The following is a 15167-nucleotide window of genomic DNA, read 5'->3' as shown; positions in this document are numbered from 1 at the left end:
CAGCAGTGACAGCGGCAGGGACAGCAGTGACAGCGGCAGGGACAGCAGGGACAGCGGCAGGGACAGCAGTGACAGCAGGGACAGCAGGGACAGCGGCAGGGACAGCGGCAGGGACAGCAGTGACAGCAGGGACAGCAGGGACAGCAGGAAGTGACTCAGGGCGTGAGCGGGCGCTGCTGGCTCAGAGGCGCTTCCGGCACCCCTCGTTTCCCCGGGAGCCGCGGGAGGCAGGGCTGTGTTTGTACCATGAATGTGCCTGAAAGTCTTGGCTACCCTTTGGTTTGTGTCCCTGATCTCTTGTCACTTGAGACAGTCCGGGTTTGTCTTTGTGGGTACCCCCAATGTGCCGGTCGTGTCCCAATTCCCACGGGGCCTGGAGGGTTGCCAGAACTGCCCAACCTTGAAGCTGAATTGAATTACTTTGCCATTCAAATTTTGCCAGTCTTTTCCCCAGGAACGGTGAATTTGTTCATCTCAGATTGGAAATGAGTTACAAAGCCCCTCGGTGGTCTAATGCAGCCAGTGCTGACAGGTAGTGAGGGCTCAGGTGGCCCAAAGCACCTGCCCAAAAGGAAAAGACCTGGAAAGTGGAGCCCAGCACCTTTGGAACCCCAGTAGTTCATTTCCCTGCTGAATCACAAGGGCTGAACCCTTTTTTTCCCCATTCTGTACCTTGGACAGGCTGTAAAATCTGCTAATCTGAGGGGAAGATGACGTATTCACCCTTCTCCCAGAGCAACAGTGCCCAACAGTTTTCCATCCATTCATCCAGTGCTCACAAAAGCAAAGGCAGAGTTGAAAGCCCAGAGAAAAGAGGGCTCTGATGCATCAGTGAATGTTTTACACACTACAAGTTGCCCCCTAAAGCCCCTCTGCATGCCCCTGCTTGTCTGAAGGCATAAAAATGGGATTTTAATCTTATAATTGATTTTAATAATGTTTATTACTAACCTCAACTATTCACTCACCATTTACTGGCAATTTAACATTTTGTGAGTTTATGACTACTAATTAAACCTATTTAATACATGTTTATGAGCTCTAAAAGAATATAAAGGAAACTGAAAATTAATTCAAATCTAGGGTTAACTGAAAAAGTTAATCCTGTTCTGGTATCCAGATGGAGTTTCTAGTTTGGCATTGCAGGACTCCCTCCAGGGCCAGGGGAGCTGCAGAGCCACTTTAAAGAGCATTTTTCCAAATGCCCTGCTCCATCTACTGAGTAAGCAGGACAGAGTTCACCCCATGCTAATAGCACTGAGGTATCATCAGCATTACTGAAGTTATTACAGCAACTGTGATGTCACTGCTGAACAGTTTACTAGATTAAGGGTTGAAGTCTGCCAGTGCTTTATAGCATTCTTAATTCTAAGAACTGAATATGCACATCATTAAATAATTAACTGACTTAGTTTTGGAACACCCAACTTTGTTCCCCGTTTTCAACACATAAAATATCAGCTGCCATGCTTAGCATCTCTTTAAAACAAAAAGCCATATAAAATCTCCATATTCAGAATGGCCAGAGCAGCAAATAGATCAGTAACTTGTGTAAAAGTTACTGCCAATGAATAAATAAAGCTGTTGCAGTTGGCAGGGAACCAGCAGGGATTCTCCTGAGTGACAGTGAAGCGCATCCCCTGCGGCACCAGGCATGCAGGAAGATGGGCAACACTTGAAAGTTTCCATAAAATCTTAAAAGGGCAGGAATTTACACCATTATTCACGTCCTGAACTGCACCACTGCTGAGCTTTTACAAGCAGGGTGTGCATGGTGTAAGTGTGGCTGGATGAATCCATGTCCTGTGACAATCAGCTTCAAAAAGCTTCAAAAGGTGATTTATTTCAGCCAGAAATCCATCCCAGAATGAAGCATTCTGCTGCCTCCAGCCCTATCACCACAGCAGGCTTCACCAGACAGAAATTAAAACGCTTTTATTCTAAACCCCACTGAAAGTCCCCAAATGAAGAACATTTCTCTCGTTGGCTCTTCTCGTTACAGCCAGCAGTGGCAAAGCCACAGCTCTCAGCTGATCCACACTGGAGCAATATGAGGAGAGATGGGGGAAAGGCACATTACAACACACCTGAGACTTGGGAAAGAAGGTTTTTGATTGAAGATTAAGGCCTGGAAGGTCAGTAGTTCAGGAGGGTCCACCAGAGTTATCTCCAACCCTGGCTGCAGCTGCAGCATTTACTGTAAGAAACACCACTCTGCAGCAAAACGTAGCAGGGCAAAATTACAAAATTTGACTTCTCAACTAAACAGGAGAAATATCTTCTAATAAGGTGGCCTTATGTCCCTCAAATACAGCAATATGTCACTTTGCTAAAGAGTGTCTGTAGTCTATAGTACCAAGTCAGTAACAAAATGAAGGCAAACTGCATTCAGTTCAAAAAAAAAAAAAGAAAAAAATGCATTTAGTTCAACAAACATCACTACTGAAAAATTTCATTTTTAGGTTGTGTGTAGAAAAAATCTGCTTTTTCCTTGGGATTGTTATATACTGTGTATTTTCATTTGATGATGTGGTCTTCAAAAAGAGATTACAGGTGAAAAGGTGACCATGTCTGGAGTCCGGTGACACAGAAAGCTGAGTGAAAAAGAAAAACTTAGTTAATTTTTTCCATCCTATAGGAGGTTAATCACTTTGCATATGCTAACCTAATTTTTATACATTTTCACTAAAATAATATTTTAAAATTTTATTTGAATTTTTTTAGAGGAAAAAAAGGACATAAATATGAAGATAAATGGAAAACATCCCATTGTAAGATTTGACTTTCTTTAAATTAGAAATAGCAACATATGGTTTTTAATGAATTTTTCTTTGAGACACCAAGCTGCAGGGTTTGTTCTTTCCTTTACAAGGCTATCCCAGAAAAATATTGTCCTTTTACCTTAACTTTGTACCACAATTCTTTATTCTTTTGTTCCTTCTTCATCTACCTCAAACCTCTTCTCCTTTGTCTAAACCCTGTTCCTGTATTTTACACATTTCCAATGTGATTCAGCCACTGTGATCCCCCCATCATGTACTCACTGAGGAAAGAAGAACTGAATTGTGAAGGAATGAGCTGGACAGTCCTTTTAAGTTTTATTTCTGAATTCTCCAGTCTATCATTTCCTATGTACCAGGTTCCCAGACCAGTTATACACCCTGACTGTCCAAGGCAGTAAATAGAATAAAACAGAGCAATGAAAATGTGTCTCAAACTATCTGTCTCCACAACAGCTGCTCAGTTTTATTCTGCACTGAGGAAGGGACCTTGGGTTGAGTATATTCCTCCAAAACACCTTGCTAAAAAACAAAGTGAGGTGACTGAGGTGTTTTGGAGAATGGCACAATTTTCCTTCCAGCTTGCATTGCTACAGCAAGAAACACACAAGTGCCAAGGTATCTTTTCTGAAAAAGTCAGAGAGGTTTCAAAGACCAAAATCCAACTCCACATCCAAAAGTTTTTCCAGCACCAAGCCATTCCATGAGAACAGGTGCTGGAAGAGCAGGGAGGAGCATGCTGAACACACTCTGTGGTTCTCTGGAGTTCTCACTTCCAGAGCAATCCTTACCTTGGTCTGGATCAATGCTTTGCAGTCATTAACACTGAATCCATCAAACCTAAAGTCCTCATTATCTTTGACATTTGATTCTTCAAAAATATCAGTCTGGTTCTCTGAAAAGTCCTAAAAAAACCATAATTTACATTTTATTTATTAATTTGTTTATGCATTTCTCTCTGATTTCAATGCATACAACTTAAAGAGGTTTCCCTCAAATAACAACTACTAAATTTTACTTTTTGAAGCTGTATTTTTTCATGTGTCTCCCTTTTCATTAAAACAACTTTATGCCAGAACCAGTTCTACAGATGATGCCTTACATTTCACCTTTTGTATTTTTCAGACTCTGTACTGCATTAGTGCATAACTCTGAACTCTGTATAGAATGCTAGCAAGCTTTCTTCACATTTTGGTCAGACTAAACAATCCTTTTAGGCCTGAGAAACAAGGTCATCAACACAGCCTCAGGCCCAAAAAATATAAACAAAAGTAAACCGGGGAGAGAAACAAACTGGGGGAATGTGACTTCATTACCTGAAGCCAAAATTGGAAAATTAACCTCTGATATGCAAACACACCAAACTTACATCCATCTGAGAAAACTGGTGACTGCTGTCCATCTTGGGTGCAGCCTCTGCAAGGCTTTGCACTGCCCAACGAGTATCTTTTGAAAGTATTTCAATAAATACCAACTTTATTCTCTAACTCTGTCTAGCCTCTGCTCCAGGTAGCTCCTCAAGGCATCACCTACACACATGAATTTGTGACTTCAATTAATAAAAAAGCCATTTCCAATTAGTATTAGCCTTAATTAGCACCAAAGCATTGCTGAGAAATGCCTCTTAATCAGTAATGTTAAAAGCAATACAGTTTTCCAGAAATAGATAAGAATGATGCAAGTTTAAGCTACCTGAAGAAAGGAACAGAATGGGAGTTTAGCTATGTTAGGGAAATGTCTCCAACTTTCTCCCTGTTAAATTACAATTCTACGAAGTGACTTTTTAAAAAGCAAAATAGGTGTCCACCTTCAGCACCCTCCTTCTGCTTGCATATAACTTGCATGAAAAGTCAAATACTCCCCTGAAATCATTACCTTGCCAACCCCATGCTTCAGCATTCAAATAATCAATTGAAATAGTTACTTCTGAAAATTACGTGTGACTAATGAATCCCAGCTAAAAAACTGAATTCCAAACCATCCCTGACACCTGTGCCTTCTCAAAACAAGAGATTGTCAAACAGAGACATTTCTATTTGAGATCTTTCAACACTGCTGGTTTGGTTTCAATCCAATTTGTAACACACTCTCCCTCAAGCCTCACAAAACCAGAGGAATAATGTGAGGAAAGGGGAAGCTGAACACACTTTCAGTTTCTTCACAGTAAATTCATCCAACAATTACTGTAACAGCCTCTCTAATTCAGACCTGATTTTCACTTAACAGAAAGTGAATACAGATATTAGAGGCTGACAGTTTTCTCACACTCTGAGCAAAAAAAGTAAACAATCCTGCTGCCCACACACCAGGGAGCTGATTCTCCATCTCTACCACCTGAAAGCTGCTTCTCCATCTCTACCAAAGCTAATAACAGGGAACTGTGCTGGGCAGACTTCACTAAAGACAATTAAAGTGTGATCCTGCACACTTTCATAGTTACTTACACATGAAGGTGAGAAAACCCTAAGCTATTGTCTTAAAAAGCTCCCTGATAAAAGAAAACAACCTTGTGACTCACCCAGATCTGGTCCCTCCTGCATCTGCATGTCCTGCTCACAGAAGATCAGATTCCCAGCCCAGTGTTTATGCTGGCAGAATGGAAAACCATTGTTCAATTACCTTTTGATTTGCATCTACTCCAAGAACGCTCAGGAGGTTTTCTTGGCAATGGGATTTACTCCAGGGATGTCTTGAGCTGGGGGTGTTATCAGAGTCCCTGAGTGCTCTCCATACATTTCCAGAATCCATGCTAGGGAACAAAACACACTTTGAGGTTTCCAGTGAACATATGCAACAGGTATTTTCACTACACACAGCTGTATACTAACCTTCATCTGACAAGCAAATTGTCTTAAAACTCTTTTGCACTTGTCGAAGCTGCCAGCCCAGGGCACTAATGAGCTGGCATGACAATTAGTGGGGGCAGTAAGTCAGCAGAAGTGTTTGTTTGTGCTCCTCAGATAAGAGGGGCAGGAGAAGCACATCCCAGAGACTGCCACATGCCAAGGGCTCACAGGCTTCAGCTGTTTCTGTGAAATGTGGGCAGGGTTCAGCCCTGTCAGCTCTGCACTTTGCCTTCTCTGTCTCTCGAGCCTTTCTCCATCCCACAGGTGACACTTCACCTGTCCCACTAAACAAGGCAAAGGCACTCACTGCTGAAACAGAGAGGAGAGAGCTCCCCTGACATGGTTCTTTGCATTCTTACACTGCATTCATCACATATAAAAATTCAGCTGGGCTTTACTTAGTTTGCAGTTGTCATTGGACTTAGTTACTCATCACAGTAGATTAGGAAATTTTTGGTTTTACCTGTTTTTACCTAATAGTGCAGTCCCCTTTACAATTATGTTTCTCCACAAGTTTGATGCTGATTAAAATATAACACATATGCAGGGAACTTGGCTGAAAGAGTGCCCACATTAAAAGTTTTACCTACATTTCTTCTGAGTCTTAGGACATTTCTCAAGTAGAGGCTGACACTCCTTTCTAGACACAAAGCCTCCAAGTTATGAAAAAATAACTGCAACCCTGTTCAGTAACTACAATACTGCTCTGAAGCTGCTGATCCTTAAAAAAACATGTAACAGAGCTAGAAGTGTTCCAGCTGGTGCTAGAGAAAGCTCAGCTAATGATACTAATTGCTATTAACATAGCCCAGGAAAAAGCCAGATGCAGCACAGATTCTGAAGCACATCTGGTTAAACATGAGAAGAAGTTACCAACTGGGAAAACTGAGAGGGGAGGAAAAGAAAAAGCAAGTTGTTAGTGGAAGCAGCAGCCTCCAGTGATGAAGAAATAAGTGGGATGTGCTGTAAAGAAAGGACAAGCAAACAGGAAGAACAGGCTGCCTGTTGGGTTCTGGCATTCCAGAGGCTTAGTCATAATGAGGCACACCAACAGCAGGAAAAGCCCTAAGCAGGAATTTGTAATTTTGATATATTCCCTTCATTGTTTTCCAATGGCTAAGACACCATCCACTTCCTTTAACAACGCTCCACAAAACTGGTGAGATCTATACACTGAAGGCACAGTACTAAAAAGATTTTTAAGTGCACCACTGATTTCTAAATTATGAAACAAACAGTGTAATTGATGAGGAACTTTTTCTTTCCTTTTTGTTTTAAACTGTTAATCTAAACTCATTACCAAAGCTGATTCTTCAAAAGTTCAGGAATCCAAACATCTTCATTACTTGCATCAAGAACTTGCTCTAAGCTTCTTATGCACTCTCTGGACTGTGGCACAAAGACTTCTGGAAAGCCCAACTTGAATATCTCCTCATAGCTGTGGTCTTCCTAGAAAAAAAAGAGATTTTTATTACATACATCATACAAGCCATCCCTATAGTTCATGAAGGACCTAGTCCAAAGACTACAATAATTCTAGAGATTGTCTTCTTGGTTTTAGAATTACTATTACTATTGCTATTACTATTAATAGTAGAGGGACTGAGCTTATATTTCAGTGTTTTGAGTATTTTGAGTACTTAGAATTAGAGGAAGCGAGAGTCCCAGAGTTTCTGATGAACCTTAGTCTTTAACTTCCCAACATTTTGGTCACAGACTTGCATATTTAACACTTGGGACTCCTCCTTCTGCTCATCTAATTCAGTCCAGGTCAAATCTGATGTATCAGTTCAACAGCTTCTTTTGCCAACTCAGTATTCAAACACTCCTAATGCAAATGTAACACACCTGCCAAATGCTACAGTTACCAATAAATACTTGTACTCTGCAAGTCTGCAAAAAAGATGGGGTGAGGGTGTTTCTATATCCTTGCATTTGCACCAAACCTTTTCCAGGCTATGTTAAAAAGCAGAGCCAGATTTAAACCCTTGTTCCTCCTCAAGCAGTGATGAGCAGGTTTGGAGGAATGGCCACAGAACAGGAGGGATCCAGACAGGCTGAGTGGAAGTAAGCACTAGTGAGTGGGGTTATCTGACAACCAAGAAATACATATACAAGGGAAAACATGCATAATTTACATCCTATCCTAGGGGCATGCCATCTGCTTTGGAAGCTGTATCCTTTTATTCCTTCAAGCAAGGAATTACTGCAATTTTCCAAATAGAAGCAAATTAATTGACTTCACCACCCTGCTCAGGGACTGCAATGCAGGAGCAGTAACACTGTGTGCAAACTCAAGAATGGAACCAGTCACTTTGGGGGTTTTGCGCAGCAATCAACAATTTAGTCTGAAAACCCTAAGCATGGATACTCCATATTTTTATAGTTTCATTTAATTGTAATTTGAACAGCTGAAATATTTCCACAGTGTCATTACACTGAACTCAGACAGGTGGGGTGAATACTGAGAGTGTATGGATTTAATCTAAGGATAAATGGGCAAAATCAACAGAGCTGGTAGAGCTTCTGCACCTCTGACCATGCTTCAAGGAACAGAATCTGTGCCCCACGCTGCTCCCTCCTAAGTAAGGCCTTGCTAAAATCCTTCCTGATGATTCACTGCTGGGACATTCAGACACTCCTGGGTAAATTCCTCTGAATCTTGCCCAAAGTGTCACAATGCTTTCAATCAAGTTGTAAATTATTTACAAACAGGGATACAACATGGAGGATCCTGATGGATGCTCAAGAAGCAGAGCTCTGTGAAGTAACACTTGCTAAAGCATGTATGGTGAAGGGAAAAAACCAAACAACTTCCAGGTAGGCACCAAAAGTGAAGTGGGATGGGAGGCAGGGAAAAGCCAGGCAGGTGCTCTTGGCTTTGGGATGGGGGGAGTTACAGCCCCAGGGAGGCACTGAGGGCAGCTCAGCTCTGCCTCAGTTTCAGCAGCTCCCTGGAGCCCTGGTGCTGCTCCAACACACATACAAGTCTCTGACTTATAGTTTAGCCAAGACAGATAAGAGATTTTTTTATCACCTTTATTACTGTCTATTTCAGTGAGTGTTTCTGCAACAAAGTTTGGGTATATTCCCATTTATCTTGTGGCTTTGTACTGATTATAAAAAAATCAATGTACAAAGTTCACATCGGTACTTTCTGAACAAATCCTCTATATCGTATTATATCAAAATGCCCCATGGCTTAAACACACGCACCAGTCCCTCTCTCTAAGGCCAGTGCTTAAAGAGCACATGAAAAATCCTCAAAGTGTTCAATCCTGTAGGGAAAATACTCAGCTACTGCAAGGAAATTAATGATTGTTTCCATCTTAAAGCACATGATTCTGATCCCAGATGATGTAATTTAATTAACTGAAGCAATAAATACTCAAGGTCAGACCTCTGACCTGAGATGATTTCCAGAGGTCCCTTCCAACCCACCTGGCCTTTTTTCTATTGATCATACAGAAGCCAGAGTCCCAGTCCAAAGATTTTATGATCTCAAACTAACAATGCAAAAAGCACAAGGATAAAGGACAAGCTACACATATATTCTACACTCCAAGGGATACCCAGCATCTCTGTGGTTCTTTCTCTACCTTGAGATGAGAAAAGACAACTTGAAACTCTAAGCATAGTTAACATATTTAACTCATACTGGACATTTCCTTCTGCCTTTAACAAATGCAAAGTAAAGAAAAGGCAAAAAAAAAAAGAAAAGTAAGATTAAGATCTACTGCTTTTGGAAAGAAACCAAGCAACCTGCTATATTCCATTTCAGCTGCAGTCATTACAATATTCTCTTTCTCCAACAGAAGGGTTCTTGTCTGCCCCTTCCAGCATTACAAAACATTTGAATTCTCTGTTTGTGCACACCAATAACCAGGTATTTTGTGTATCTACATTCAATCAGTGTGGGCAGTTTTTCCCACCTGCATCTTTGTGTTTTTACTAGTAACAGCTCTGCAACAAGTAAAATTCCTAGGCAAAGGGCATGAAATCCTGGCTCCAGGAAAGTCTCAGTTCCCTATGCACACTAAAATTCACCCAACAGACTACAAGCAGTAAGTTATTACAGCTACAGATTAACCCCATGGAAGTCTTAGCTGATTGTTCTCTCTTTTCAAATGCCGTCATTTAGGATGAAAGTAGTAAGAACAAGGAGATTTTGTTCTGTATTAATATGTTCTTTCTGCCCTTTTGTAACTTCCCTTCTCTTTGCTGATGCATGTTTGGTCCACATGGAAACACATTTAACTCCAACAATATATAACCCTTTACCTGAATTTTTTTTGTGCTGATAAGAATTCATTGCATTACCTACTCAAAATTTTAGCTCTAACATTGTAAGAGTGAATGTTATATCCTATGCTAAAATATGAATTATATTATTTCTACTAATAAGTCTTGTGTGTCACCATCAGACTAAAATTCCAGAAAAACTGTTGATATTGTTCAGGGAGTATACTAAATAACAAAAATGTATTGGTTTTGCCAGTTTCTGACTCAATGGTATGTGGGTTTACTTCAATAAGTAATACTTCAATTCTGTGAGACAACTCACAGAATTTCTGTCCACCCCGCTTTTGTCACCCACCTTCCCCATTTGTTGTTTCTTCTGCTCTTTCTTGTCTAAATTCTACACTGCATGTCCTTCAGGGCAAGGTTCATGGTGCCTACGTGCTTCCCTGCCTATGTGCCTACTTATTCCTGGTGCCTGGAAGCAAAATAGTGCATTACATTCTTTAAAGCAGCACAGCTTAAGTATTTGTCAAACACCGCACAGAAGTTGCTTTTGTTCCACTCGAGGTAGCTGGACAATTTCTCTGCATGTGCAGATTACCATGTACAGAGAAGACAGACACAGACCCGGAGGTGTGGGAAGCAGAAACACAAACACAAATTTCTGGTTTTTGGTTGACACGTACCTCACTGAGAGAGCCCGAAGCCTCCTGCTTGCCATGGCACAGAGATGGCTCCGCACACCCGTGGGCAGCAGAAATGGAAACGCTGCAGCCTCCTCTGCTCAGCCCCACATCGGCTCCCCGAGTTACTGCTGAATTCACCAAAACTTCAAGGTTATCACTGGATATCTCTGATTTGTCTAAGGGCTCTGTGAAGCCTTCAAAATCACCCCAGGAACCGCTGGGTTCTGAGGGACTAAAGCTGCTCTCGGGAAACTCCTCGCAACTTCTCCCTTCGCTGTTGGCTGCAGGGAGGCTTTGCTGCGTTGCTTCAAAATTAACAATTTCTTCATTGCTTGTCCTTTCATTCCAGCTACAGCCATTTTCATGGAGAGACACTCCACCTGCCCCAGCTGCCAGGTCTTTTGGAGGCTCACAGTGTGGTGTGTCTGCGTCACCAAGACTTTCTACCACCGACAAGTTCTGCATCTTTGTCCAAGAGGGGAAAAAAATAATTTGTTGAAATCTGTACTGCAAAAAGGTTACTGAAGTTCAGCTGCATCAGAAATATGAGTGTTTCCAAAACAAAATCAAATTCTTCATTTCACTCCAAAGAATAACAGCACTGCTGAAAGAAAACAGGATGTCCTTCAGCCTCTCCTCCAGCACTCGGCATGTGCAGTTATTCGGCCTCACTTTCTGTGCAGAGTATTAAGCCTGCAAAGAAAGGATTATAAATAAATACCTCTGTGATAAGGCCTGTGTAGGAATAAAGATAGCTGATAAGGTAGGAGAAAGAATGCCTGCGTTAAAACAAACACATTCCAGCATTATCCACTGAAAATTGCTGTAGGCAAAATTATTTAAAATTTACACAGAACTATCTGCCCAGACCACAAGAAAGCCATTAAATTAGTGAACAATACCCAGCCAATACATAACAGAAGTCGCTGGATTATTAACTCAGAACTGACTGAGCACACTGGAGACAAACTCAAATAACTACAGTCAGCATCCAACACTTTAAAAATATTTTCTGTGACTACTTCATCCACCTCGTGTAAACTCAAATAATGCAAACTCAAGTAATGCAAACTCAAATAATGCTATTTCTGCCGGCATGGGCTGCCCCATCCCAACAACTAGAATCCTGTAAAAATACAGTATTTCCAGCTATGTAGGTAACTAAGGCAGATCTAATAAATTCAGTTTGGCATCTGTAAACGATACAGACCGTGCTGCATTGGCCATGTTAGATTAACCCCATCTCCTCAAGCATTTTCCCGAGCTGGTTTGGGGGGCGGGTTAAAAAGCACTCACTAAGCGCTCCTCTCCCAACCTGCCGCGGTGTTTAACAGACCCGAATGCGTGGTTTTCACCCGGTTTCCTTCGGAGGCGGGCCGGGCACGGAGCAGGGGTGCGGCCGGTCCCTGGCCTGCCCCAGGGACACGCTGGAGTCCGGGAGCGACAGGGCGGGGGATGCGCGTCTGGCGGCGGCTGCTCCGCCCGCGGTGTCACCGGAGCGGGAAGGGAGGTGACACCTGTGCGGGCAGGGAGCTGTCACCTGTACAAGCAGGGAGGTGACACCTGTGCGGGCAGGGAGCTGTCACCTGTACAAGCAGGGAGGTGACACCTGTGCGGGCAGGGAGGTGTCACCGGTGCAGGTAGAGAGATGTCACCGGTGCGGGCAGGGAGATGTCGCCTGTGCAAGCCGGGGGGTGTCCCCTGTGCAGGCACGGAGCAGCCTCTCCCCGAGCAGCCTCTCCACAGCCGCCCGCAGGTCGCCAGGGGCGGGCCGAGGTGTGCGGGGCGGGCGGCGGGGCCGGCACCGCCCGGGGACAGCCGAGCCCTCCCTCGGTGCCTCCCTGCCCGTGGAGGAGGCTCAGCGCAACCTCCGCGCCCGCTGTCTGTCTGGCTGTCTGTCTGTCCGCCCTCGCTCCCCACCCACCGGCGCCTCTCCGCGCTCGTCCCGGGCCTCGCTCGCAGCCGCATCCTCGGGTTACAGCCCCGGAAGAGGCCGGGGGTCAAACTGGGCTGTGAAAAGCTGCCCTCAGCTTCTTGCTGCAGCCTGGCAGGCTAAGGAAGCGCCGTTTGATTGTAGTCGTTCCTGTAGGCCTTTCACTTGAGACTAGCTAAAATTCCCACGTAGCTGGAAAGTTCCAGGATTTTAAAATAGTGACAATCAGTCCACCCATTAACAGAACCTCAGGATTAAGCAGTAGGAGCTAACAACAACTCTCTTCCTCCCTCTCTTCTTTTGCTCCCCAAGGTATTTGGGTGTCTCTGCTGAGGCTTGATCTCTCCCGACAGGTAAAGCCAGAAGCTGTGGGCGCAGGGCTGTACACAGGTCACCTCACAGCCTGGTGACCATCCCATCCCATCCCATCCCATCCCATCCCATCCCATCCCATCCCATCCCATCCCATCCCATCCCATCCCATCCCATCCCACCCCATCCCATCCCATGCTGGCTGGCTGCTCCCAGGCCTGGGGCTCAGAGGGAATGACACCAACAAAACTCCCCAGCTCCCTGTCCTCAGGCTGGGTTAAATATCTGGGCAGTCCCAAGGAGCAGGGGACAGTTGTAAAAGCAAGGAAAGGGGTTTTCTGGAGCAAGGCCCAAAGTAAAAAGCTTTTTCGAGGCACTACAGTTCCTATGTTTTCCAGCCCGGACACAGACACATGCACTCCTCCCACGCATCTGACTCTCATTCCAGGCTCTGGTGCTTTATCCGAGGGCAAGAGGCCGCATTTGGGAGCCATGCCCAGACGCAGAGCCAAAGAAACTTTATTGGCAACTGTCTGAAAGGGTTTTTTAATGTGTTTTCTTTCTGCTCCGGAGCGGTTCCTGCCCTCCCGCGGCAGCTCAGGATGTCGGACCGGCCCGGCGGGGCTGACTCAGCCCGAGCGCCGACCCCGCCGGGGCCGCGGGCACTCAGGGCTCTCCCTCCCTGTTCCAGGGAAATCAACATTTTCTTGCAGGGACTGGGATTGTTTTGCTCGGCTTTACGCTTTCACCTGTGTCTTCTGGAAAGAAAGGCCACCAAGAGGCGGCACACAGGCTGAGGTGATGCTCTCCTCCACAGCGCTCAGCACCCGGGGGTGCGCTCACCTGTCCTGTGTCACCTGTCCTGTGTTACCTGTCCCATGGGGCTCCATCTCACCTGTCCTGTGTCACCTGTCCCATGGGGCCCCATCTCACCTGTCCTGTGTCACCTGTCCTGTGTCACCTGTCCCATGGGGCCCCATCTCACCTGTCCTGTGTCACCTGTCCCATATCACCTGTCCTGTGTCACCTGTCCCGTGGGGCCCCATCTCACCTGCCCTGTGTCACCTGTCCCATATCACCTGTCCCATATCACCTGTCCTGTGTCACCTGTCCTGTGTCACCTGTCCCTCTCACCTGTCCTGTGTCACCTGTCCCATGGAGATCCATTTCACCTGTTCTATTTCACCTGTCCCATCTTACCTGTCCCATCTTACCTGTCCCATGGAGCTCCATTTCACCTGTTCCATCTCACCTGTCTCATCTCACCTGTCTCACCTTTGCAGGGATCTTCAGGTGCTGATCGGCACCAGCACCCTGTGTGGGTTCTGCAAACCCTGCAGGTTCAAGGTGTGTCTGCAGCACAGCGAGGAGCTCTGGCAGAGCTGGGCATTTTCAGAAGCTGCCACAGGCCTCTGACATCAGAATGTGGGAATAGAAGGAAACGCCAGCTCCTTCTTGCCAGGGGAACATCAGGAACTCTGAAGGGCTGGCCAGGTAACGCTGCTGTCTGCTCTCCCCAGAACACCTCAGAACCCACCTGGGAAAACCCAGTTGCCAGCCCTGGGTCCCTGCAGGGAGCAATTGGCTGCAGCATCTGCTGGGTGTAACCATGCTGCCTCCTGCTCCCAGGCAAATGCTGCTGAAAGCGCACACAGACACAAGAAAAACCTGCACTGGTGTGGTCTGGGGAGGTTTTCACTTCAAAAGGGGTCGGTGTGAAGTAGAGATGTCCTGCAAAGGGGATCTCACCTGCCCTGGTCTGAGTTCAGCCTCTGGGCTCAGCTGAGTGTGTGACAGCTGCTCCTGGATCACCAGCTCCTGTTTAAATGACACTGGGTTAAGTTAAAAACATCAACACAGTTGGATTAAGAATTTTCCCCTCTGAAGTACAGTGGGATAAAATTCCTGTTATCTGTTTGGGGGAAAAAAAAGAATTTTACAGTTTTGTCAGACCAGGCCTTGTGCATAATTACTGTATTAAATCAATATTTTCTTTTTGAACTATCACCATGGGGGTTTGGTTTATTCTTTTTGGTTATTTTTGTTTTTAATAACTCAGTCCTTATTTAAAAGGTAAAGAGGTCAAAAGCTTCAGACATTGACTATAAGCTTATATTTAGCTTTATTTTCTTTTTATGCATCTACCAGAGCAGAACATCATTACTCAAAAATTCACCAATGCAAACAACTGAATTGACTGAACACTGGTCTTTAACTATTATTACTGCTCCTCTCAGCATTCCTGCTGGAAAATCATTAGAGTTTAGTACACATACTCTAGAATTACTCTATTTTTCTTTTTATCCTTTAGAAAAATACCAATTTGCAGTGGAAAAAACTCAACATAATAACTGAAAATTGTTTACTT

The 15167-nt window shown here is 44.4% G+C and overlaps 1 protein-coding gene across 2 annotated transcripts; it reads right to left on the bottom strand.

Moving 5' to 3' along the window:
• Positions 1-1920: 1920 nt before the first annotated feature.
• CLBA1 (clathrin binding box of aftiphilin containing 1) lies at positions 1921-12039 on the bottom strand. Of its 2 annotated transcripts, none has more exons than XM_059474720.1 (6): positions 11765-12039; positions 10555-11247; positions 6927-7075; positions 5400-5529; positions 3572-3685; positions 1921-2594 (listed from the first exon to the last, which is right to left on the bottom strand). In XM_059474720.1, the coding sequence occupies exons 2-6, from the start codon at positions 11017-11019 to the stop codon at positions 2427-2429; spliced, it is 1026 nt and encodes a 341-aa protein (XP_059330703.1). In that variant the 5' UTR covers positions 11020-11247; positions 11765-12039; the 3' UTR covers positions 1921-2426. The 2 variants fall into 2 exon arrangements, with proteins under 2 accessions (XP_059330703.1, XP_059330704.1); XM_059474721.1 differs by having other exon boundaries at positions 11851-11933.
• Between the last annotated feature and the right edge of the window lie 3128 nt (positions 12040-15167).

The sequence above is a fragment of the Ammospiza nelsoni genome, chromosome 6 (genome assembly GCF_027579445.1).
Source record: "Ammospiza nelsoni isolate bAmmNel1 chromosome 6, bAmmNel1.pri, whole genome shotgun sequence".
Taxonomy (NCBI): Eukaryota; Metazoa; Chordata; class Aves; order Passeriformes; family Passerellidae; genus Ammospiza; species Ammospiza nelsoni.
The sequence above is the reverse complement of the archived record's forward strand: the minus strand, read 5'-3'. Positions and strand labels throughout refer to the sequence as shown.

Excerpts from the sequence above, each read along its gene's own strand:
- CLBA1 (XM_059474720.1), bottom strand. The coding sequence starts at position 11,019 with ATGCAGAACTTGTCGGTGGTAGAAAGTCTTGGTGACGCAGACACACCA. Across the intron at positions 7,076-10,554 it reads CTTCGGGCTCTCTCAGTGAG|GAAGACCACAGCTATGAGGA; the intron begins GTACGTGTCAAC and ends TTTTTTTTCTAG. Across the intron at positions 3,686-5,399 it reads GAGTAGATGCAAATCAAAAG|GACTTTTCAGAGAACCAGAC; the intron begins GTAATTGAACAA and ends TGGTTTTTTTAG.